Genomic DNA, 27,308 nt, shown 5'->3' with positions numbered 1-27,308 from the left:
TTTGGTTTGACTATGTTCTGCTGAGCCCGTGGGATGAGAATGTGCACGGGGGAGGGAAAGCACAAGTGAGGGACGGATGGCTTTCATCTTGTTTAAACTGGAATTTTACACAAGAAATGTGGCTTAACTAAAACACGTTAATAAACACACCTCTAGACATCTGAGGAAGTTTGACTCAACTGTAAATATGTTAATTCAGTTTATGTAGACCCATGTGCAAAAGTTCACATTATGGGGGTCATTTTGACCTCGGCGGTCTTTTTCCAAGACCGCCGAGGGACCGCCGTGTGGAAGACCGCCAGTGTTGGCAGTTTGCCGCTCGGCCTATTATGACCGTTGGCTGCTCTCCGTCCTTTTACAGACGGAGAGCCGCCAACAGCCATACTGGCGGTCGGCGGGGAAGTGGAGGTTGCTCCACCTCCACCGCCACGCCAACAGAACCCCGCCCAGCGAATCACATCCTGTGATTCCGCATGGCGGTGTTCTGTTGGCGGTGTGGTGTCGGCGGAGCAGCCCCCATGGCTCCCGTCCCCTCCCGGAGGATCGTCGGACCAGGTAAATCGATCGTCCGTGAGGGGAGGGGGGTAGGGGGGTTGTGTGTGTTGTGTGTGTGCATGGAGGTGTGCGTGTGTTTATGTAGAGGGGGTGTGTGAGTGCGTGTATGCTTGTAGGGGTGTTGTGTGTTTGGGAATGAGTGCGTGTATGTCTGTAGGTATGTCTGTATGGATGTGTGCGTGTATGTTTGAATGTGGATGTGCGTGTCTGACAGTGTGTGTGGATGTTTGCATGTATGTTGGTGTGTGTGCGTGTATGTGTGTTGGTGGTGCCTTCGTGCGTGTCGTGTGTGTATGTGTGATGTGATGTTGGGGGTCGGGGTGAGGAAGGGGGTCCTGCCACCTTTGGGGGGTGGCAGGGATGGTGGGGGGTAGGGAGTCAGGATGGGGGTGGGGGAGACCCCTATCAGTGCCAGGGGAGGAATTCCCTTGCACTGATAGTGCTTACCGCCATGGATTTCATGGCGGTTTCAAACCCCATGAAATCCATGGCGGTCAGCCGGGTCCAAATACCGCCGACGGTATAGTGACGGCCGCTGGGCTGGAGACCCTGGTCTCCAGCCCGGCGGTCGTCTCCGCCCATGCAGGCGGAACGGAGAACCGTCGGATGACCATGGCGGTAACCGCCATGGTCATAATACAAAAAAAAAGACCGCCAGCCTGTTGGCGGTCTTACCGCCACTTCTACGCCTTCCGCCAGAGTCATAATGACCCCCTATATGTTGTTATTAATGAACAAAAATATAAGCCCACGAAAGCTTTCTACATTCTGACACCAGATACAATTAAGGTGAGTTCAGAATAGATTTGTTGATGAAAGGAAATTGGAAAGACATGGTATTTTATGAGGGAGGGAAATCCATAAGTTAATTGATGCTCCTCTGGGTGACTTCTTCCACACCAGTAGGGTTTTGAAACTCGCTGATTTCAGTTGGAAAGTATGTGCTATATTTAGGAGGCTAAGCTGTCCCCCTGAGATGTTAATCAGGTTTTCGGGGCAGTCTTGGTGGATCCTTGCCTTCATTTACCTTCATTTAAATTACAAATGTGTATATAAATCATCTTCCGAAGCATTTGCTTTCTTTTGCAGATAAAGAAAATTTTGGTTGAAGGAACAGAGATAAAGCCACGGCGATCCCTCATCCCTCCAATAACATTTGAGGTAATGACACTTTTGTAGCATACACAGAGGCTGCAAGTGAATTTAGTATAGCCGAAGTAATAGAGAAGTTTGTGGTGTAATATGGGATAGTTAATTCAGTAGTCACTGCACATTCTAACGTGGTGGAGATGATGTATCTCTAGGCATCTGCCAATTCTGTTTTCTTCTGCACAGCATGGGGGTAGTGAAAGAGCCGTGATTAAACAAATGTTGCTATCCATTCCATGACACAGGAAAGCAAGCATTAGCAAAGGCAATTGGACCGGCCTTGGCAAGCCGCAGAATATTTAATTGGTTTATTGTTTATTTCACCTATATTCCACAGAGAAAAAAAACGAAAAATAAAACCTAAACATGTTTTCCAAGCGCTTGCATTAAAAATGCTATTTTTTGTGATGGAGACAAAAATAAATTACCACTTAACCAAGCACGCAAATCACAAACAGGCACAATGTTACATAAACACTTTTAACAAGCATTGGCAATGTCAATAGCTCTGGCTTCTGAGTGAAAGTGTCTTTTGTGTCATTAATGGACTTAGCCACTCAGTAAGTCATCATACATGCAGTCTGTCACTCATCCTTGCACTTATGCACCCATTCATCCATCAACTGACTCATTCTTGCATTCACTCACCAACACAGGCACAATAAAACACATACCGTCTCAGCAACAAATGCAAGCTAAATTAGAAGAATACAAGTAGAAAAATGAAATATGCTGGTGTCTAAACAGAGCTGACATATGCTTGCAATAATGAAACCAAACATAGCAGGTGTTCGTCTTGAAGAAGTATTGGAAATAGGGGGTCATTCCGACCCCAGCCGGCGGCGGTATCCGCCGGCCTGGCTGGGGCCGCCAGAATACAGCTGCGCGGTCAAAAGACCGCCGCGGGTATTCTGGGTTTCCCACTGGGCTGGCGGGCGACCGCCAAAAGGCCGCCCGCCAGCCCAGCGGGAAACACCCCTCCATGAGGATGCCGGCTCCGAATGGAGCCGGCGGAGTGGAGGAGGTGCGACGGGTGAAGTAGCACCCGTCGCGATTCTCAGTGTCTGCTAAGCAGACACTGAAATTCAAAGTGGGGCCCTCTTACGGGGGCCCCACGACACCCCATTCCGCCATCCTGTTCCTGGCGGCCGAAACCGCCAGGAACAGGATGGCGGTCGGAATCCCCATGGCGGCGCAGCAAGCTGCGCCGCCATGGAGGATTCCACAGGGCAGCGGAAAACTGGCGGGAGACCGCCGGTTTTCCCTTTCTGGCCGCGGCTGAACCGCCACGGTCAGAATGCCCTTGGGAGCACCGCCAGCCTGTTGGCGGTGCTCCCGTGGTCGTTGACCCTGGCGGTCAACGACCGCCAGGGTCAGAATGACCCCCATAGTCTAACATTGTTTTGAAGTTCCAGCATGGCTGCCGCATTTAGAACCAATGTGTTGGCCATCTTGAAATGGTTAAATGATCATACACACTACATGCAACAGCACTCCATAAATGTCTCCTGGTTTAGAGGAAGTGGCTATGTGGAGCAAGTATATATATATATATATATATATATATATATATATATATATATATCTTAACCAACTTGGTTGGCAGTGACGCCATGCACCTGAATATCGATGGTGCGATATATATATATATATATATATATATATATATATATTTTTTTTTTTTTTCACTCGCACCCTCGCCATGCACAGTTTTATCATCTATAATTTTACCTCCAGTGCTACTGTGAAGTTATCAATGATGTCATAGAAGATGTCATGGGTGATGTAATATATCTGGGGTAATTATCAGTGCATGGTGAGGGCGCGAGTTATAGTTACCTTAGGGTACCAGTTATAGTTACTTGAAATAACTCTGACTATAAGAGCTGAATTTCTATGGTTTCGTGTGTAAAATCTGAACCTAACTATAACGTCCCTTTCACCTTTGGTTTTTTAGTGAATTTCTAAAAATATTTTTTAAGTCTATTTCCTAAGTATAATTAATTGTAATCTATTTTTTTTTTTTTTTTGTGAATTTCTAGTTTTTTTTTAATGCTAAGTAAGATGTTCATCTCAATGCACAGCTGGGGGGGCTGTTAGATGCAGGGGCAGGCCTGGCATTGTGCTTCCCCCTAACTAAGCTTGCTGCTTCTGCGCCCCTCCTCCTTGCCATCTATTGTGCAAGTCCGTGCCTCTGCTCCCTCATTACAGCACTGTGTGGCCATTTACTGCCACTGCCCTTCCTGTGTGCCCTAAACAGTTAGATTTCTGCCCCATTCACCTCCTCCCTACCCTCTTTTATCTGAGTCCATGCACTAGCACCATCCCTTCTGCCCTGCATGGTCCTATATGCTGGCACTGCCCTCCATTCAGCTTGATGTTCCTGCGCACTCCTCGTGCCCTCTGTTACCAAATTCTGTGCCCCATCATTGCCCTCCTGCTTAGCCTCCATGCTTTGCTTGCTGCCCCTACCCGCCTAGTATGCATGCCTTTGTTCCCTCCTTTTTGCCCACGAGGTTCCATGGACCTGCCACTGCCCATCATGTCTACTCTGAGTGTTCTGTTGAACCGCAACTGCCCCTCCTGCCTGCCCAGCATGGTCAGATGGCTGTTGCCTGTCCCTGCCATCTCCACACTGCCTTTCCGAGTTCCCTGCCCCTAACCCCTCCCACCTGTCCTCACTGTGGTCCATTTTGCTGCCACTTCCTTATGCCCTCCATGCTCTGTTGTGCTGCAACTGCTCCTCCTGCCTGCCTTGCATGGTGAGTTTGCGAAGTCCCTTCGGCTGCCCTCTCGTCTGTGTCTGTGTCCAGTCACTACCCCTCCTTTCTGTCCCCCATGGTCGTTTGTACATGGCCCTGCCACCTCCCTCTTGCTCACCATGGCCGTTTTGCTGCCACTAACCTGCTCGCTTACCATGCAGGGCCTTTTGTGCCACCACAGCCCCGCCCACTTGCCCAGTGTGGTCAGCTTGCTGCCTGTGACCCCTTCCCACTTTCCCTCCATTGGCTGTGTGTATGTCATTATAGTTTCACTGTTGCTGTCCATGGTGTGTTGTGCTTCTAGTGCCCATCCTGCCTGTCCTCCATGGTTAGTGTGCTTCTCTTGCCCTGCACTCTCTTTTCCATGTGCAGGCCCCTATTCCCTCCATCCTGTCTTGTTTGGTCCATTGTAGTGCCCTGCTCCCTCCTTCCTACCTTTCATGGTCCATTACGCTGTAACTATCCTTCCTGTCTGTCCGGTATAGACAGCTTGCTGCCCTTGCCTCTTTAACCTCTGTTCTCTGTTGTCAATGGCATGGACCTGTCCCGTCCCTGTTGCTTTCCATGATTCATTGTGCTGCACTGCCGTCCCGCTTGCCCTGTGTGGTGTATTGTGCTGCTGCAGTCCCCATGTATCGTAACTTATTGGGGCTCAGCTACCTTCAGTACCTCAGATTACATATCGTAGAAGCACTTCTAAACGGGACATGTTGGTACATAGCCAGTATATCGATAATAAAAAGAATAAAGGCAATGCAAGAGGTTTTTCCCTGGCATGAATTGCAAGGCATGTAAGACCAGCAACAAGGTACCACAATTTGAGACACTTGTGATTAGAAAAAAGAAAGGATCACTAAACTAAAACTCACAATTTACAGTTTACTGCTTAATATGTCCCTGTAAGTTATGATATGTGGGGAGTACAGTAAAAGCAGTAAAGAAATCGAGACTTGGAACACCTGAGGTCTATCGCCAGAGGAGATTTAACATACCCGGTGGCTAGACATTTTCTAACAGAACATGGGGGGGGGGGGGGGGGGGGGTAACATACATTTATTGAAGTTCTTTTGCATAGACCATGTCCCAAAGAATGAACGAGGTGGTGACAGGCAATGACAATTGAGACAGTTAGAATCCTGTTACATTATTGAACTAAAAACGATGATACCTAAGGGATTGTGTTAGACCTGACATGCTTTAGGGTGGTCACCCCTAACTTTTTGCCTGCCTCCCTCCACTTTTTGGACTCTGTTTTTGCTGGCTCTTAGACTCTGCGCAATTTACCACTGCTAACCAGTGCTAAAGTGCATATGCTCTCTCCTTTTAAACATGGTAACCTTGGATCATACGCAATTGGACTATTTAATATACTTATAAGTCCCTAGTAATGTGCACTGTATGTGCCTAGGGCCTGTAGATTAAATGCTACTAGTGGGCCTGCAGCACTGGTTGTGCCACCCACTCAAGTAGCACCTTTACCTTGTCCCAGGCCTGCCATTGCAAGGCCTGTGTGTGCAGTTTCACTGCCACTTCGTCTTGGCATTTAAAAGTACTTGCCAAGCCTCAAGCTCCCCTTTTTCTACACATGTCACCTCTAATGTGTGCCCTAGGTAACCCCTAGAGCAGGGTGCTGTGTGGGTAAAAGGCAGGACATGTACCTGTATAGTTACATGTCCTGGTAGTGTAAAACTCCTAAATTAGTTTTTACAGTACTGTGAGGCCTGCTCCCTTCATAGGCTAACATTGGGGCTGCCCTCACACATTGTTGAAGTGGCAGCTGCTGATCTGAAGGAAGTAGGAAGGTCATATTTAGTATGGCCAGAACGGTAATACAAAATCCTGCTGACTGGTGAAGTTGGATTTAATATTACTATTTTAGAAATGCCACTTTTAGAAAGTGAGCATTTCTCTGCACTTAAATCTTTCTGTGCCTTACAATCCACGTCTGGCTAGGTTTAGTTGACAGCTCCTTGTGCATTCACTCAGACACACCCCAAACACAGGGTACTCAGCCTCACTTGCATACATCTGCATTTTGAATGGGTCTTCCTGGGCTGGGAGGGTGGAGGGCCTGCTCTGACAGAAAGGACTGCCACATCCCCTACTGGGACCCTGGCAGACAGGATTGAACTGAAAGGGGACCTGGTGCACTTCTAAGCCACTCTTTGAAGTTTCCCCCACTTCAAAGGCACATTTGGGTATAAAACAGGGCCTCTGCCCTACCACCTCAGACACTTGCTGGAGAAGAAACCTGAACCAGATCCTGCATCCTGCCAAGAAGAACTGCCTGGCTGCTCAAAGGGCTCACCTGTCTGCTTTCTACAAAGGACTGCTGCCTTGCTGAACTCTTTTCTGGCTGCCAAAGTGCTCTCCAAGGGCTTGGATAGAGCTTGCCTCCTGTTCCCTGAAGTCTCAGGACCAAAGAGACTTCTCTTTTTCATTTGGACTCCTCGTGCGCCGAAACATTCAACGCACAGCTTGCTCCGCGGTGAGAAAATCGCCGCACGCCGACGCTGCCCGACGTGACGCCTACGGGGCGACTGGAACTTCGACGCACGGCCTCGCATGGACAACGCCGCCCAGCTTCCAGAGAGGAAATCGACGCATGCCCTAAGAAGGAAAATTCCATGCCCAGCCTCCCGGAATGGCACGCAGCCGGATAACAAGCTGAGGAATCCACACACAGACCCTGGGACATCTGTTAATCCCCCGAACCATAGAAGGAGTCACCCCGCGTGCCGGAAAACGACGCACGTCTTCCCCGATTGAAAAATAATGATCGCACACACCATTTTTCTTCCTGCAGAACGACGCACGTCTCCCCACGTGAAAAATAATGACTCAAGTCCGTGTGTGAAGGGGCGAAACTGACGCACACACCATTTTTCCACGCATCTCCTCCTCTGCGGCCCTCTGCGGAGATTTTCCACTCCAAACCAGGTACTTTGTGCTTGAAAGAGACTTTGGGCCTGATTCTAATGTTGGCGGGCGGCGGGAGCCGCCCGCCAAGCTACCGCCGCTGAATGACCGCACCGCGGTCAAAAGACCGCGGCGGCCATTTAGACATTTCCTCTGGGCCGGCGGGTGCTCTCCAAAAGAGCGCCCGCCGGCCCAGAGGAAATGGCCCTGCAACGAGGACGCCGGCTCAGAATTGAGCCGGCGGAGTTGCAGGGGTGCGACGGGTGCAGTTTGCACCCGTCGCGTATTTCAGTGTCTGCTTAGCAGACACTGAAATACTTTGCAGGGCCCTCTTAGGGGGCCCCTGCCGTGCCCATGCCATTGGCATGGGCACGGCAGGGGCCCCCAGGGGCCCAGCGGCACCCCCTACCGCCATCCTGTTCCTGGCGGGCGAACCGCCAGGAACAGGATGGCGGTAGGGGGTGTCAGAATCCCCCATGGCGGCGCAGCAAGCTGCGCCGCCATGGGGGATTCAAAGGGCAGCGGTAAACCGGCGGGAGACCGCCGGTTTGCCTCTTCTGACCGCAGCCGAAGCGCCGCGGTCAGAATGCCCTGCGGGGCACCGCCGGCCTGTCGGCGGTGCTCCCGCCGACCCTGGCCCCGGCGGTCTTAGACCGCCGGGGTCAGAATGACCCTCTTTGTTTGCTTTTTAAAGACTTAAGGCTCTTTTTATCACTTTTCAGTGATATTCCTACAAATTCTTATTGCATCTTTTATTGTGTTGATCTACAAGTATCCAGATAAATATTCTATATTTTTCTAAACACTGTGTGGTGTATTTTTGTGGTGCTATATGGTGTTGTTGTATGATTTATTGCACAAATACTTTACACATTGCCTTCTAAGTTAAGCCTGACTGCTCGTGCCAAGCTACCAGAGGGTGGGCACAGGATCATTTGGATTGTGTGTGACTTACACTGACTAGAGTGAGGGTTCTTGCTTGGACAGAGGGCAACCTGACTGCCAACCAAAAACCCCATTTCTAACATTGGTGATCAGCAGTGAGGATAGGACTTGTATTTGTGCAGTGACATACATTAGCTAAGTATTTCACTACCTATCCACAGTTGAAGGTCAACTTGATTTTTATCTCTTTTTTGGCAAATTAGTTTTTCCTGACAGTTTTCAAAAACTAAATCCTCACTCAACATGTCTCTGGATGGGTCTCAAGTGGGAGATTTGGACCTAGCCCTGTTGGAGACATATACTGTCAAACAGCTAAAAGGGTTCTGCATGGTGCTGAGAGTACCCACCCAAGGGGCCTCCAAAAAGGAGGACTTTCAAGTGGCGCTGAGGGCCTGGGCAGAAGCCCATTTAGAGGAGGATGCGGAGGCCATCAGTGGGTAATGTTACCACTGCAATTATGCCCCCTTCCAGGCCAGGGAGCAGTGTCTCTGAGCAAAGCTTGACCGCAGAGGAAAGGAGAGAGGAAAGGGAGTTCCAATTGCAAATGGCAAAACTGAAAATTGAGGCCCAACAGGAGGAAAGGAAGGCTGAAAGAGCAGCCAAACAGGTGGCAGCTGAAAGAGCTGAAGCTGCAGCTGAGAGAGCTTTGGCTGAAAAGAAACTATTGTTGGCTCATGAACTGAGTCTCAAGGAGATGAAGATCAAGGCGAGACAGTCTGAATCCAGCAATAATGGTGGCAGCATACAGACAGGACCTGCTGGAGAAAAGAAGGTTTGTATACCCAAAAATGTGGTGCCCAGTTTTGTGGTGGGAGATGACATAGATAAATGGTTAGCTGCTTATGAAGTTGCACTAAGGGCTCATGAAGTTCCTGAAGGGCAATGGGGTACAGTTATGTGGGGTTATGTGCCGCCATTGGGGAGGGACACACTTCTCACATTGGATCAACCTGATCAAAACACATACCCACTTCAGAAAGCCACTTTACTTGCCAAGTTTGGGCTGACCCCTGAGGGATACCGTCAGAGGTTCAGGGACAGCACCAAACAATCCACACAAACATGGGTAGATTTCTTTGACTTTTCCAGTAAGGCACTGAATGGATGGGTGTGGGGCAACAAAGTAGATGATTATAAAGGGTTATATGACTTGATTCTGAGAGAGCATATGCTCAATACTACTTTTACAGAGTTGCGCCAGCACTTGGTAGATAGTAAGCTGACTAATCCCAGGAAGCTTGCTGAGGAGGCGGACCTCTGGGTTAGCACCAGAGTGTCCAAAAAGGTACCTGGGGGGGGACACCCACAAAGGTGGTCAGGGTTCCCTACAGAAGAAAGAGGGGGGAGATAAACTTACAGATAAGGAACTCTCAAAAGGCCCCAAAAATAATTCCCAGGGAGGGGGTGGCAACCATTCCTTTTCCAGATTTGGGAAAAAGCCAGGGACGTATGATAAATCAGGGAAATCCAACCCCAAATGCATGGAGTGCTATCAGTATGGTCACTATAAAGGCGACCCCCAGTGCTCAAAGAGGGCACTGTCCACTACCGGACAGACACCTGGGTTGACTAGTGTAGCGCTCGGGGGGAGATGGACCCAGATAGCTTTGGGGAGCAAGTAGAGATTTCCCTAGTGTCCCTGGGAGAAAGAAAAATGGTGCCCAAAGCCCACATGCCCCGAAATACTTCCAAGTACAGGCAGTGGGTCACCATTGATGGGCAAAAGGTGGAGGCTCTGCGTGACACAGGAGCCAGTATGACTACTATCAAGAGTCAGCTGGTGTCAACAGAGCAGATAGTCCCTAATACATTCCACCAGGTCATAGTCGCTGACAATCGTGAGAGTCACCTACCAGTGGCTCTGGTTCCCTTTGAGTGGGGCGGGGTCTCTGGTACTCTGAAAGTAGCTGTGAGTCCTTCCATGCCTGTAGATTGTCTGTTAGGCAATGATCTTTAGCATACTGCTTGGAAAGAAGTAGAGCTCAGATCTCACCTGGAGATGTTAGGGTTACTTGAGTGGGTCTGCATGACCACACGGTCCATGGCTGCCCGGGAAGGGAGTCAAGGGTGTCTGGAGCCTGGAAAGATGGCCCAGACAGCTGCAAAGAGGAAGGGCAAGAGGTGCAGAAAACCCACCTCAAATGTTCCCACGGTGGTGGACGAGGCCCCTGAGGAGGAGGTGGCCCCTGAGCCAACTGGGGAGGACATAGCTGACCTGGGTAACCTACCTAAACTTGCTGGCTGGCAAGTAGAGGGGGGCCAACCAGGGCAGCATTCTGCAAGGCGCAGAAGGAATGCCCCGCCCTTGAGGGTCTGAGGCAACAGGCCACAGCCCAAGCAGCAGGTGACGCCTCTGGCGCTCACCATATTTACTGGGAGAATGATCTCCTTTACAGTGAGCATAAGGTTCCAGGTCCTGGGGCAACCCGTGTGCTGGTGGTCCCCCAGTGTTACCGGAACTTCCTACTGGGCCTGGCTCACGACATCCCCCTGGCAGGACACTTGGGCCAAGACAAGACCTTTAACAGGCTTGACACCCACTTCTATTGGCCCAGAATGAGGACAGCCTCAGATAACTTCTGCAGAGCTTGCCCCACCTGCCAGCCTAGTGGGAAGACAGGGAAACGGCTTAAAGCTCCCCTGCTCCCACTCCCAGTCATTGGCACCCCCTTTGAAAGGGTGGGCATCGACATTGTTGGTCCCTTGGACCCCAAAACTGCCTTGGGCAACAGGTTTATCCTGGTTTTGGTGGACCATGCCACCCGCTATCCAGAGGCAATCCCTCTGAGAACAGTGACTGCACCGGTGGTGACCAGAGCCCTGTTGGGAATATTTACCCGTGTGGGATTCCCTAAGGAGGTCGTGTCCGACAGGGGCACAAACTTCATGTCTGCATACATGAAAGTCCATGTGGGATGAGTGTGGGGTGACCTACCGGTTTTCCACCCCTTATCATCCTCAATCCAATGGGCTTGTTGAGAGATTCAACCAGACCCTGAAAGGCATGATTGGTGGCCTGACTGAAGCCATGAGGCGTAAGTGGGACGTCCTCTTACCCTGCCTGTTGTTTGTTTACAGAGAGGTACCCCAGAAAGGGGTGGGGTTCAGTCCCTTTGAGCTTCTCTATGGTCACCCTGTCAGGGGACCCCCTAAGCATTGTTAAGGAGGGCTGGGAGAAAGCTCCCAAGTCACCTCCCAGGATGTGGTCAGCTACATGCTGGCCCTCCGCAACCAGACCCAACGCTTCTGGAAGCAGGCCCAGAGTAACCTCGAGGCCAGTCAAGAGGTGATGAAGGAGTGGTATGACCAGTAGGCCACTCTAGTTGAGTTCTCACCTGGAGACAAAGTTTGGGTGATGGAGCCAGTAGAGCCCAAGGCTCTCCAGGACCGCTGGACTGGCCCCTTTGAGATCAAGGAGCTTAAAGGGGAGGCCACTTACCTAGTGGACCTCAAGACCCCTAGGCACCCCCTAAGGGTCCTCCATCACAACCAGCTCAAACCTCACTTTGAGAGGTCTGAGGTCAGTATGCTCCTGGTCACAGATGAGGGAATGGAAGAGGAGAGTGAACCTCTCCCCGACCTCCTCGCTGTCAAAGAAGGGGATGGGTCAGTGGGGGGTGTCATTCTCTCTGACTCCCTGACTCTAACCCAGAGAGGAGACTGCTATGAGCTGTTAGAGCAGTTCTCCCCCAGTTCTCCCTTACTCCTGGACTAACCCACCTCTGTGTTCATGACATTGACACAGGTGACAGTCCCCCTGTGAAGGACAAAATGTACAGGTTGTCGGATAAATTGAAGGCGAGCATCAAGGAGGAGGTCTCCAAGATGTTGACTTTAGAGGTTATTGAGAAATCCAGTAGTCCCTGGGCCAGCCCTGTGGTATTTGGTTCCTAAAGCTACTGCCCCAGGTGCGAATCCAGAACTCCGGTTCTGTGTGGACTACCGGGGTCTCAACTCAGTCACCCGGACTGATGGTCACCCCATTCCCCGAGCTGATGAGCTCGTTGACAAGCTAGGCACTGCCAAGTTTCTGAGTACGTTCGATCTTACTTCAGGGTACTGGCAGATTGGCCTGACTGAGGGGGCTAAAGAAAGATCAGCATTTTCCACCCCTGATGGCCATTACCAATTCCGGGTGATGCAATTTGGGCTGAAAAATGCCCGCTACCTTCCAACAGTTGGTTAACGGGGTCCTAGCTGGTAAAGATGCCTTCTGTGCAGCTTACCTGGATGACATAGCTGTCTACAGTTCCAGCTGAGAGGAACACCTGCTCCATCTCAAGGAGGTGCTTCAGGCTCTGCAACAGGTACGCCTGGCTATCAAGGCTAGTAAGTGCCAGATTGGGCAGGGTTCAGTGGTGTACTTGGGACACCTAGTAGGTGGTGGCAAGGTGCAGCCACTCCAGGTTAAGAATGAGACTATCGAGGCCTGGCAACCACCTAGAACACAGACTGAGGTGAGAGCCTTTTTGGGCCTCACTGGATACTACCGCAGATTTGTCAAGGGTTATGGTACCATTGTATCCCCCTTGACAGAACTCACTTCCAAGAAACAACCTAGGTTGGTGAATTGGACAGAGGCTTGTCAGAAAGCCTTTGATTCTCTGAATGAAGCCATGTGCACGGCCCCCGTGATCAAGGCCCCTGACTACTCCCAGGAATTTATTGTGCAGACAGACGCTTCAGAGCATGGCATAGGGGCTGTTCTAGCACAGCTAAATGAGGAGGGCTCAGACCAACCCGTAGTCTTTATTAGCAGAAGCCTATTACCACGGGAACAAAGGTGGAGTGCTAGTGAGAGAGAAGCATTTGCTGTGGTCTGGGCACTGAAGAAGCTAAGACCCTACCTGTTTGGGACTCACTTCCGGGTTCAGACAGACCACAGGCCCCTCAGGTGGCTCATGCAGATGAGGGGTGAGAATCCAAAACTCTTGAGGTGGTCCATTTCCCTACAGGGGATGGACTTTACGCTGGAGCATCGCCCAGGGGCTGACCAAGCCAACGCTGATGGTCTATCCAGATACTTCCGCCTTAGCAATGAGAGCTCCCAGGAGGTCGGGTAGCTCTAACCACTTTCAGCTGGGGGGTACACATGTTAGATCTGACATGCTTTAGGGTGGTCACCCCTAACTTTTTGCCTGCCTCCCTCCACTTTTTGGACTCTGTTTTTGCTGGCTCTTAGACTCTGCACACTTTACCAGTGCTAACCAGTGCTAAAGTGCATATGCTCTGTCCCTTTAAACAATGTAACCTTGGATCATACCCAATTGGACTACTTAATATACTTATAAGTCCCTTGTCATGCGCACTGTATGTGCCTAGGGCCTGTAGATTAAATGCTACTAGTGGGCCTGCAGCACTGGTTGTGCCACCCACTCAAGTAGCCCCTTTACCTTGTCCCAGCCCTGCCATTGCAAGGCCTGTGTGTGCAGCGTCACTGTCACTTCAACTTGGCATTTAAAAGTACTTGCCAAGCCTCAAGCTCCCCTTTTTCTACACATGTCACCTCTAATGTGTGCCCTAGGTAACCCCTAGAGCAGGGTGCTGTGTGCGTAAAAGGCAGGACATGTACCTGTATAGTTACATGTCCTGGTAGTGTAATACTCCTAAATTCGTTTTTACACTACCGTGAGGCCTGCTCCCTTCATAGGCTAACATTGGGGCTGCCCTCACACATTGTTGAAGTGGCAGCTGCTGATCTGAAGGGAGTAGGAAGGTCATATTTAGTATGGCCAGAACGGTAATACAAAATCCTGCTGACTGGTGAAGTTGGATTTAATATTACTATTTTAGAAATGCCACTTTTAGAAAGTGAGCATTTCTCTGCACTTAAATCTTTCTGTGCCTTACAATCCACGTCTGGCTAGGTTTAGTTGACAGCTCCTTGTGCATTCACTCAGACACACTCCAAACACAGGGTACTCAGCCTCACTTGCATACATCTGCATTTTGAATGGGTCTTCCTGGGCTGGGAGGGTGGAGGGCCTGCTCTGACAGAAAGGACTGCCACATCCCCTACTGGGACCCTGGCAGACAGGATTGAACTGAAAGGGGACCTGGTGCACTTCTAAGCCACTCTTTGAAGTCTCCCCCACTTCAAAGGCACATTTGGGTATAAAACAGGGCCTCTGCCCTACCACCTCAGACACTTGCTGGAGAAGAAACCTGAACCAGAACCTGCATCCTGCCAAGAAGAACTGCCTGGCTGCTCAAAGGACTCACCTGTCTGCCTTCTACAAAGGACTGCTGCCTTGCTGTTGGCCTGCTGCCTTGCTGAACTCTTGTCTGGCTGCCAAAGTGCTCTCCAAGGGCTTGAATAGAGCTTGCCTCCGGTTCCCTGAAGTCTCAGGACCAAAAAGACTTCTCTTTTTCATTTGGACTCCTCGTGCGCCGAAACATTCGACACACAGCTTGCTCCGGCGTGAGAAAATCGCTGCACGCCGACGCTGCCCGACGTGAAGCCTACGGGGCGACCGGAACTTCGACGCACGGCCTCGCATGGACCACACCGCCCAGCTTCCAGAGAGGAAATCGACGCAACGCATGCCGTGAGAAGGAAAATTCCATGCACAGCCTCCCAGAACGGCACGCAGCCTGATAACAAGCTGAGGAATCCACGCACAGACCCTGGGACATCTGTTAATCCCGCGAACCACAGAAGGAGTCGGCCCGCGTGCCAGAAAACGACGCACGTCTTCTCTGAGTATAAAATAACGACGCAAGTCTGTGTGCGAAGGGGCGAAACCGACGCACACACCATTTTTCTTCCCGCAGAACTACGAACGTCTCCCCGTGTGAAAAATAACGACGCAAGTCCGTGTGTGAAGGGGCGAAACCGACGCGCACACCATTTTTCCACGCATCTTCTCCTCCGCGGCCCTCTGCGGAGATTTTCCACTCCAAACCAGGTACTTTGTGCTTGAAAGAGACTTTGAGGGTCATTCTGACCCTGGCGGCCGGTGGCCGCCAGGGCCACCGACCACGGGAGCACCGCCAACAGGCTGGCGGTGCTCCAATGAGCATTCTGACCGCGGCGGTTCAGCCGCGGTCAGAAGCGGAAAGTCAGCGGTCTCCCGCTGACTTTCCGCTGCTCTTTGGAATCCTCCATGGCTGCGGAGCGCGCTCCGCAGCCATGAGGATTCTGACCCCCCCTACCGCCATCCAGTTCATGGTGGGAAAGCCGCCATGAACAGGATGGCGGTAGGGGGGGTCGCGGGGCCCCTGGGGGCCCCTGCCGTGCCCATGCCAATGGCATGGGCACGGCAGGGGCCCCCGTAAGAGGGCCCCGAAAAGTATTTCAGTGTCTGCCTTGCAGACACTGAAATACGCGACGGGTGCCACTTCACCCGTCGCACCTTCCCACTCCGCCAGCTCGATTACGAGCCGGCATCCTCGTGGGAAGGTCGTTTTCCCCTGGGCTGGCGGGCGGTTTTACTGGAACCGCCCGCCAGCCCAGGGGAAAACTCGTAATACCCGCCGCGGTCTTTTGACCGCGGCGCGGTAATTTGGAGGGCGGGATCCTGGCGGGCGGCCTCCGCCGCCCGCCAGGGTCATAATGAGGCCCTATGTTTGCTTTTTAAAGACTTAAGACACTTTTTATCACTTTTCAGTTATATTCCTACAAATTCTTATTGCATCTTTTATTGTGTTGATCTACAAGTATCCAGATAAATATTCTATATTTTTCTAAACACTGTTTGGTGTATTTTTGTGGTGCTATATGGTGTTATTGTATGATTTATTGCACAAATACTTTACACATTGCCTTCTAAGTTAAGCCTGACTGCTCGTGCCAAGCTACCAGAGGGTGGGCACAGGATAATTTGGATGGGTTGTGTGACTTACCCTGACTAGAGTGAGGGTTCTTGCTTGGACAGAGGGCAACCTGACTGCCAACCAAAAACCCCATTTCTAACAGATTGTATATGGATTAATATATGTGGTTTCATGTGGGATAAAATATGACAAGATATGAATTTCATCATTGAGATTGTAATTGTTGTTAAGATATTAGTGACGGCGGCCTATCGGTTGACACAGTTATTTGGTAATTTTGGAGCAGTTGGATGATCCATACAATTGCACAGTGATGGCCCACTTGATGGCATTATATTTTCCGTTATAGATTTTTACAGGTTTTTTTGCTTTTTGATACACAGTGATGGTAGTTTAGAAGAATTGACAATGAGCAAAAAACGTGTGATAGATGAGCAATAGTGATGAACCTGTTATTGAACTGTGATGGCCCATTCAGAACGAATTCATTAGCAGCATGGACAGTATGATGATTTCTAATTTAAGAATCCATAATGAACGTTGTAACTATTAATTTCTATTAAATTAGGATTATAGTATCATCATATTTATAGGAAAACACAGATTTTAAACAGGAACAAAACCGTGATGCAGCTTTTTTGTAATGTATAATTGTTGAACAGACGTACAGGTTTGATTTTTGTATGATTACTTAAGAGTTAGTATCATATTTAAAGATGGCCACCTTGCTTACCATAGAACTACATTAATTTACCAATCATGGTCCGTTTTCTATGTTGCTTGACTCAGTAATAGATAACATAGTTGTTTTGCCTCAGTTTAGGTTAACTGACATTGAGAGAGGCGAAAAGGCCAAAACACGTTTGTCGGATGGATATATTTTTTTATGGCCCAATAAATGAATTCACTGAATATGAGCAAAAACAAGTATCCATCCTGTGAGTGCCCAACTTTTGTACAGAAATGAATATTTTGGTGAGTCCATCCTCACTGGTCCGAGCACCTGCTGTGTCAGAGGTACAGCCATGTCCTGGGTAGACTTTGAAACAAATATATATGTGTGTATATATATATATATATATATATATATATATATTTTTTTTTTTTTCAAAAAACAAGATTCTCTTTCTGTTTTAGCAAGAGAAAACCGCACTCTGTCGTTGTGCCAAAAATACCTTAACTTTTAATACATTAGTGAGATCATAAACAAACAAACAGGAATCCCCTGACGCGTTTCGGTCTCACCAGACCTTGTTCACAGGTGTTTCCTGTGTGCTAATTTCGGCGCTTAAAATAAAGTACTCCAAAGTAACAGAAAAAATACTCAAGTTACACCACTTTTCAAGAGTTACTCCATAACATCACTAAATATATATACTTTAACAAAGAAAAATTAAACGTTTTTCTATATACATATTTACCAAATTGTAACAGTGTTTTGACTACAATCAAAACAATTTCTGAGGTGTGTTAACAAAATATAGGGGCCCTCATTAGTTTTTAATTTATATTCACATTGGATTCATATTCATGTATTGCATGTTACCTACAATAGCACAATCCCAAAAGTTTCTTTTAAACAAGGCCCTCGCTAAATCCTGCACCTATATTTTGTTAATACACCTCAGAAATTGTTTTGAAGTCTCCATTAGTCGCTGAAACAAGATTTTATGACATATTTAAAAATAATTTGATTTAATGAAATGCTATAAACTACATATACCAGAATGCAATGTGGAACTCAGTGAAAAACACCTTGGATTGTAGTCAAAACACTGTTACAATTTGGTAAATATGTATATAGAAAAACGTTTAATTTTTCTTTGTTAAAGTATATATATTTAGTGATGTTATGGAGTAACTCTTGATAAGTGGTGTAACTTGAGTATTTTTTCTGTTACTTTGGAGTACTTTATTTTAAGCGCCGAAATTAGCACACAGGAAACACCTGTGAACAAGGTCTGGTGAGACCGAAACGCGTCAGGGGATTCCTGTTTGTTTGTTTATGATCTCACTAATGTATTAAAAGTTAAGGTATTTTTGGCACAACGACAGAGTGCGGTTTTCTCTTGCTAAAACAGAAAGAGAATCTTGTTTTTTGAAAATATGGTTGTCCTGCCTCAAACCAGCACCACCGGAGAATTAAGTGCGCCGTAACACGCAGATCAGGACATCTTTTCTTTCATACCTTTCAAATTGCGTGGGCAGCCACCATCTGCTAAGCCTTTTGTCTCAGAAACCGAAGGAATAAGAGCAAAACGGTAAGCGGAGAGAACAGAAATGCTGCTAATTTAAACAAAATGCACTTGTGTCTATTCAAGGGCTTGTCTTTTGTGAAAACCGAAGAAAATATATGAATGCGAAGTGTTGTTTGCAGTGTGAGAAGTCCTGAGGGAATTCTGAGCATATCGAAACTAAGCAAATTGTTGAAACTTTAATTGCCGTCTTAAGTTACAGAAAGGAGAGATTGGTATCTGTGCAAGTTCAACAGTTAAAACAACAGACACGTAGGTGCAAAAGCGGCTTCAGCTTTTCTCTATTCTTTGATGGTTTAAAAGGGAACCCCGACAAACACACATGGTAATGAGAATCCTTTGCTGTTGTCCAAAGGGGTGGTCGTGTGTGCACAGGATTTAAATTGAAAAGTGAAGTACATTAGTGGGATCTACAAGCAAAATAGAGTTGTTTTATGCACAATGGAGGAAAGAGAAGCTATACGAACTGCAACAGCTGCAGAGATTTTTAATGAGGCGACAAGTAGCTCAAACTTGAATGGCAAAAGTAGTGGAGTGGCGCAGAATCATGGTGGTGTGAAGATGAAATTACGTGAATGGGAGAAACTATCACGCAAAGAGATTAATAAATGGTGGGAACTTTTTACCCTGAAGAAATATGTTGAAGTGAACAGAATCCCAAGAGGCCTGCGAATTGGTATCATGCCCAGTCACCAAGATGCAAGCAGTGCACTGTTGGAAGAATGGGGTGCACATATCTTGGATTCATCAAAGGGATTAGTTTTGATATTAATCAAACATGTGGAAATAGCATTGAATAAAATTCAGATTGAATTGAAGGCTTTAGAACAAGAAATTGCGGGCATAAAATTAACTGAAGAAGAAAGTAAAATCAGGAGTGAAATGGCTTCAAAAATTCAACAACATGAGGAGACTGTGAAAACACGCAAACAAACTAAATTTCAAAGGGACAAAAGTGACTATGAAGAGGGGAGAATTTTCACCTTTGCAAGGAGATTTCAATATGCAAAGTTGAAGGAACAAATAGATGTATCCCAATTTGAAAAATCGGATAAATCAAGTAATGAATCAAGGTCAACTGATAATGAATCCAGTGAAGGAGAATCAACCTCAATAAATACACAGGGAGTAAAATTAACTTTGTTAAACAAGATGCGCCTCGCCCTCCAACAACAATCCAAAGATCAGCAAGTCAAAACAAGAGGGAGAGGAAGAGGACGAGGCGCAAAAGGAATAAACCCACAAGAAGGGGACAAAGAGGGAAGACAAAGAAAAACCAGGGCTCAAACAGCGGCAACTTTCAAGAGCTAAATATTATTAATCTTTCCACCAGAGAAATGTCCCAATCGGAGGAATCTGTCCTAAAAAAGGGGCTACAATTCTGTCCCTCTACAGATTTGGATTTAGTACAAACACGCATAGACTTTTATAAGTATATACGCAAAATCAAACTTGCCAAAACCTTTGCGGAAACTAAAATGAAAGAGAAAAATGATCCACCAACACAGGAGTATGACCTTACTGTGGGAGATAAAGAGACGTTGATGACTCTGGTGAATTTAGATCTGGGAAACAAACCATTGGAAGTTACTGAAATAGTTAAACCCCTTGGGGCGGGCCTGACAGATAAAAGACCACCTTCCAAGTTTTACCCAGCACTACCAGCAGGGAATAAAATAGATTTATTTGCGGAGATGGTCATTCATGATCTTTATAAAAAGAATTGGAATAAGAAAGAGGAGAACTTAACCATACCAGAGAAACAGGCGTTGCACAGACTTCAGATGGAAACAATGGTTGAAATCAAACCTGCGGACAAAGGTGGAAACATTGTAATACAAAATAAACAGGATTATGTGAAAGAAGCGATGCGGCAATTGTCGGATAAAACCTGTTATGCACTTGCTACTGGGAACCCAGTAATAAAACTGAAGGAGGAGATAAATTCGTGTATCTTAAGGTGGGAAGATCAAGGCCTCATTGATCAAGTAGAGGCAAAATATTTGTTAGTGGAACATCCTGTAACTCCAACAATATACTTCCTCCCTAAAATTCATAAAAATTTGCAACATCATGTAGACCTATAATATCAGCCAAAGCATCTCTATTAGAACCTATGTCAGAATACATAGATTTCTTCCTAGCACCCTTGGCAAGAAATTTGAACTCCTATTTACGTGATACAGGAGACTTACTGTTACAATTGGAAGGGATACCTTGGCAGGACACCTATAAATTAGTAACAATGGATGTAGTTTCGCTGTACACGAACATTGAACATCAAATAGGAATCCAGGCATGCAAATTCTTTCTCAACCAAAGGAATATACGTTTTTATCAACACAATGAGATGCTTCTGGAAATGATTAACATTTGTCTAACAAATAATTATTTTTTGTTTAACCAACAACTGTATCTGCAAATTAAGGGCACGGCAATGGGTTTTTCTTTTTCTCCCAATTTTGCGAATCTGACGATGGGATGGTTTGAACAACGAATAGCTTGGGCAGAAGAAAACGAGATTTACCAACAAAAAGTAGTGACTTGGTTGAGGTTTATTGATGACCTTTTTCTTATCTGGGATGGTACTGAGTCAGAATTTGATGAATACTTTAAGATCTTGAACTCTAATGTAGCCAAACTTAATTTCACCTACGACATCAGTGCAACACGTGTGACATTTCTAGATACAGAAATTTATGTTAAAGAGGGGACAATTCAGACTTCATTGCACAGGAAAATAACAGCTACGAACTCCATATTACATGCTAACAGTTTTCACCCACCACGAACAAAGTGGAACATTCCCTATGGTGAATTTCTACGAATAAAGAAAATCTGCTCAGAGCCGGAAGAGTGTGAGAAGCACTTGAAATTAGCGGAGGAGAGATTCCTGGCAAGACAATATCCGAAAAAGTGTTTAGCTCTGGCACAGAAACGTGTGAAACAATCATCAAGAGAACAACTAATTCATGGAGGAAACCAAGCCATTAAACATGCCAAACAACAACAGCTGAGGTTCATAACAACATACTCACAGAGTGCTACACAAGTTCGTAAAATCTTGGAAAACCATTGGGCAATTTTACAAATGGACCCAATAGTGGGGGAAATCATGGGACAATACCCATTAATGACTTTCAGAAGAACAGCAAACTTAAGGGATAAATTATCGCACAGCCATTTCCAAACTACAAAAGCAAACTGGTTACAGAAAACTGGCTTTTGGAAGTGCAGCAGCTGTAAGGCATGTAAAATTGGGGTGAATAAGAAAGAGTACTCAACAAATACTGGCATGGAGAGAGTGATACGTAAGCACTTGAACTGTAAAAGTCGATTCACAGTATATGTGATTGAATGTCCTTGTGGGTTGAAATATGTTGGCAGTACCATATGTGAGACTAAAAACCGAATTTTAGAACATATTCGAGCAACTATCAATATAGATAGGAGCTATGCAACAGCGAGACATATGGAACAGAAACATGATAGCAAGTGGGAACTCATGACATTCTATGTAATTGATCAGGTACTAAAATCAGAACGCGGTGGTGACAGAGAAAAGAAATTGCGTCAACTAGAATCCAGACATATACTTGATATCCGATCTCTCACCCGCTAGGTTTAAACCAGGATGAGGAGTTATTTGTACACCTATAAGAGTTGTCATAGCTCATAAGATGTTGCCATTCATTTATTTTATGTCATTTCCACCAATTGATAAGATGCTTTCTTTCCCGTTGTCATTTGTCAGATAGACATACAATTTTGGTGCTATCAATATAAATTGACTGAAGGAATAATACCCAAACATTAATTTTCTTCCATCAGAGGTGCAGGATTTAGCGAGGGCCTTGTTTAAAAGAAACTTTGGGAATTGTGCTATTGTAGGTAACATGCAATACATGAATATGAATCCAATGTGAATATAAATTAAAAACTAATGAGGGCCCCTATATTTTGTTAACACACCTCAGAAATTGTTTTGAAGTCTCCATTAGTCGCTGAAACAAGATTTTATGACATATATTTAAAAATAATTTGATTTAATGAAATGCTATAAACTACATATACCAGAATGCAATGTGGAACTCAGTGAAAAACACCTTGGATTGTAGTCAAAACACTGTTACAATTTGGTAAATATGTATATAGAAAAACGTTTAATTTTTCTTTGTTAAAGTATATATATTTAGTGATGTTATGGAGTAACTCTTGATAAGTGGTGTAACTTGAGTATTTTTTCTGTTACTTTGGAGTACTTTATTTTAAGCGCCGAAATTAGCACACAGGAAACACCTGTGAACAAGGTCTGGTGAGACCGAAACGCGTCAGGGGATTCCTGTTTGTTTGTTTATGATCTCACTAATGTATTAAAAGTTAAGGTATTTTTGGCACAACGACAGAGTGCGGTTTTCTCTTGCTAAAACAGAAAGAGAATCTTGTTTTTTGAAAATATGGTTGTCCTGCCTCAAACCAGCACCACCGGAGAATTAAGTGCGCCGTAACACGCAGATCAGGACATCTTTTCTTTCATACCTTTCAAATTGCGTGGGCAGCCACCATCTGGTAAGCCTTTTGTCTCAGAAACCGAAGGAATAAGAGCAAAACGGTAAGCGGAGAGAACAGAAATGCTGCTAATTTAAACAAAATGCACTCGTGTCTATTCAAGGGCTTGTCTTTTGTGAAAACCGAAGAAAATATATGAATGCGAAGTGTTGTTTGCAGTGTGAGAAGTCCTGAGGGAATTCTGAGCATATCGAAACTAAGCAAATTGTTGAAACTTTAATTGCCGTCTTAAGTTACAGAAAGGAGAGATTGGTATCTGTGCAAGTTCAACAGTTAAAACAACAGACACGTAGGTGCAAAAGCGGCTTCAGCTTTTCTCTATTCTTTGATGGTTTAAAAGGGAACCCCGACAAACACACATGGTAATGAGAATCCTTTGCTGTTGTCCAAAGGGGTGGTCGTGTGTGCACAGGATTTAAATTGAAAAGTGAAGTACATTAGTGGGATCTACAAGCAAAATAGAGTTGTTTTATGCACAATGGAGGAAAGAGAAGCTATACGAACTGCAACAGCTGCAGAGATTTTTAATGAGGCGACAAGTAGCTCAAACTTGAATGGCAAAAGTAGTGGAGTGGCGCAGAATCATGGTGGTGTGAAGATGAAATTACGTGAATGGGAGAAACTATCACGCAAAGAGATTAATAAATGGTGGGAACTTTTTACCCTGAAGAAATATGTTGAAGTGAACAGAATCCCAAGAGGCCTGCGAATTGGTATCATGCCCAGTCACCAAGATGCAAGCAGTGCACTGTTGGAAGAATGGGGTGCACATATCTTGGATTCATCAAAGGGATTAGCTTTGATATTAATCAAACATGTGGAAATAGCATTGAATAAAATTCAGATTGAATTGAAGGCTTTAGAACAAGAAATTGCGGGCATAAAATTAACTGAAGAAGAAAGTAAAATCAGGAGTGAAATGGCTTCAAAAATTCAACAACATGAGGAGACTGTGAAAACACGCAAACAAACTAAATTTCAAAGGGACAAAAGTGACTATGAAGAGGGGAGAATTTTCACCTTTGCAAGGAGATTTCAATATGCAAAGTTGAAGGAACAAATAGATGTATCCCAATTTGAAAAATCGGATAAATCAAGTAATGAATCAAGGTCAACTGATAATGAATCCAGTGAAGGAGAATCAACCTCAATAAATACACAGAGAGTAAAATTAACTTTGTTAAACAAGATGCGCCTCGCCCTCCAACAACAATCCAAAGATCAGCAAGTCAAAACAAGAGGGAGAGGAAGAGGACGAGGCGCAAAAGGAATAAACCCACACGAAGGGGACAAAGAGGGAAGACAAAGAAAAACCAGGGCTCAAACAGCGGCAACTTTCAAGAGCTAAATATTATTAATCTTTCCACCAGAGAAATGTCCCAATCGGAGGAATCTGTCCTAAAAAAGGGGCTACAATTCTGTCCCTCTACAGATTTGGATTTAGTACAAACACGCATAGACTTTTATAAGTATATACGCAAAATCAAACTTGCCAAAACCTTTGCGGAAACTAAAATGAAAGAGAAAAATGATCCACCAACACAGGAGTATGACCTTACTGTGGGAGATAAAGAGACGTTGATGACTCTGGTGAATTTAGATCTGGGAAACAAACCATTGGAAGTTACTGAAATAGTTAAACCCCTTGGGGCGGGCCTGACAGATAAAAGACCACCTTCCAAGTTTTACCCAGCACTACCAGCAGGGAATAAAATAGATTTATTTGTGGAGATGGTCATTCATGATCTTTATAAAAAGAATTGGAATAAGAAAGAGGAGAACTTAACCATACCAGAGAAACAGGCGTTGCACAGACTTCAGATGGAAACAATGGTTGAAATCAAACCTGCGGACAAAGGTGGAAACATTGTAATACAAAATAAACAGGATTATGTGAAAGAAGCGATGCGGCAATTGTCGGATAAAACCTGTTATGCACTTGCTACTGGGAACCCAGTAATAAAACTGAAGGAGGAGATAAATTCGTGTATCTTAAGGTGGGAAGATCAAGGCCTCATTGATCAAGTAGAGGCAAAATATTTGTTAGTGGAACATCCTGTAACTCCAACAATATACTTCCTCCCTAAAATTCATAAAAATTTGCAACATCCACCAGGTAGACCTATAATATCAGCCAAAGCATCTCTATTAGAACCTATGTCAGAATACATAGATTTCTTTCTAGCACCCTTGGCAAGAAATTTGAACTCCTATTTACGTGATACAGGAGACTTACTGTTACAATTGGAAGGGATACCTTGGCAGGACACCTATAAATTAGTAACAATGGATGTAGTTTCGCTGTACACGAACATTGAACATCAAATAGGAATCCAGGCATGCAAATTCTTTCTCAACCAAAGGAATATACGTTTTTATCAACACAATGAGATGCTTCTGGAAATGATTAACATTTGTCTAACAAATAATTATTTTTTGTTTAACCAACAACTGTATCTGCAAATTAAGGGCACGGCAATGGGTTTTTCTTTTTCTCCCAATTTTGCGAATCTGACGATGGGATGGTTTGAACAACGAATAGCTTGGGCAGAAGAAAACGAGATTTACCAACAAAAAGTAGTGACTTGGTTGAGGTTTATTGATGACCTTTTTCTTATCTGGGATGGTACTGAGTCAGAATTTGATGAATACTTTAAGATCTTGAACTCTAATGTAGCCAAACTTAATTTCACCTACGACATCAGTGCAACACGTGTGACATTTCTAGATACAGAAATTTATGTTAAAGAGGGGACAATTCAGACTTCATTGCACAGGAAAATAACAGCTACGAACTCCATATTACATGCTAACAGTTTTCACCCACCACGAACAAAGTGGAACATTCCCTATGGTGAATTTCTACGAATAAAGAAAATCTGCTCAGAGCCGGAAGAGTGTGAGAAGCACTTGAAATTAGCGGAGGAGAGATTCCTGGCAAGACAATATCCGAAAAAGTGTTTAGCTCTGGCACAGAAACGTGTGAAACAATCATCAAGAGAACAACTAATTCATGGAGGAAACCAAGCCATTAAACATGCCAAACAACAACAGCTGAGGTTCATAACAACATACTCACAGAGTGCTACACAAGTTCGTAAAATCTTGGAAAACCATTGGGCAATTTTACAAATGGACCCAATAGTGGGGGAAATCATGGGACAATACCCATTAATGACTTTCAGAAGAACAGCAAACTTAAGGGATAAATTATCGCACAGCCATTTCCAAACTACAAAAGCAAACTGGTTACAGAAAACTGGCTTTTGGAAGTGCAGCAGCTGTAAGGCATGTAAAATTGGGGTGAATAAGAAAGAGTACTCAACAAATACTGGCATGGAGAGAGTGATACGTAAGCACTTGAACTGTAAAAGTCGATTCACAGTATATGTGATTGAATGTCCTTGTGGGTTGAAATATGTTGGCAGTACCATATGTGAGACTAAAAACCGAATTTTAGAACATATTCGAGCAACTATCAATATAGATAGGAGCTATGCAACAGCGAGACATATGGAACAGAAACATGATAGCAAGTGGGAACTCATGACATTCTATGTAATTGATCAGGTACTAAAATCAGAACGCGGTGGTGACAGAGAAAAGAAATTGCGTCAACTAGAATCCAGACATATACTTGATATCCGATCTCTCACCCCACTAGGTTTAAACCAGGATGAGGAGTTATTTGTACACCTATAAGAGTTGTCATAGCTCATAAGATGTTGCCATTCATTTATTTTATGTCATTTCCACCAATTGATAAGATGCTTTCTTTCCCGTTGTCATTTGTCAGATAGACATACAATTTTGGTGCTATCAATATAAATTGACTGAAGGAATAATACCCAAACATTAATTTTCTTCCATCAGAGGTGCAGGATTTAGCGAGGGCCTTGTTTAAAAGAAACTTTGGGGATTGTGCTATTGTAGGTAACATGCAATACATGAATATGAATCCAATGTGAATATAAATTAAAAACTAATGAGGGCCCCTATATTTTGTTAACACACCTCAGAAATTGTTTTGAAGTCTCCATTAGTCGCTGAAACAAGATTTTATGACATATATTTAAAAATAATTTGATTTAATGAAATGCTATAAACTACATATACCAGAATGCAATGTGGAACTCAGTGAAAAACACCTTGGATTGTAGTCAAAACACTGTTACAATTTGGTAAATATGTATATAGAAAAACGTTTAATTTTTCTTTGTTAAAGTATATATATTTAGTGATGTTATGGAGTAACTCTTGATAAGTGGTGTAACTTGAGTATTTTTTCTGTTACTTTGGAGTACTTTATTTTAAGCGCCGAAATTAGCACACAGGAAACACCTGTGAACAAGGTCTGGTGAGACCGAAACGCGTCAGG

General features: G+C 45.3%; 1 protein-coding gene across 6 annotated transcripts in view; it reads left to right on the top strand.

The window, feature by feature from the left end:
- The window catches only part of INPP5D (inositol polyphosphate-5-phosphatase D), a 662,897-nt gene that overhangs the window by 376,488 nt on the left and 259,101 nt on the right, over positions 1-27,308 (top strand). For all 6 annotated transcript variants that reach the window (XM_069213774.1, XM_069213775.1, XM_069213773.1 and 3 more), the window contains one exon: positions 1,645-1,716. In XM_069213774.1, coding sequence (XP_069069875.1) covers positions 1,645-1,716 — 72 coding nt within the window. The remainder of the gene's footprint in view (positions 1-1,644; positions 1,717-27,308) is intronic.

This window comes from Pleurodeles waltl, chromosome 11 (genome assembly GCF_031143425.1).
Source record: "Pleurodeles waltl isolate 20211129_DDA chromosome 11, aPleWal1.hap1.20221129, whole genome shotgun sequence".
NCBI lineage: Eukaryota > Metazoa > Chordata > Amphibia > Caudata > Salamandridae > Pleurodeles > Pleurodeles waltl.
Note: the sequence above shows the minus strand (reverse complement) of the source record. Positions and strands in the feature narration are given on the sequence as shown.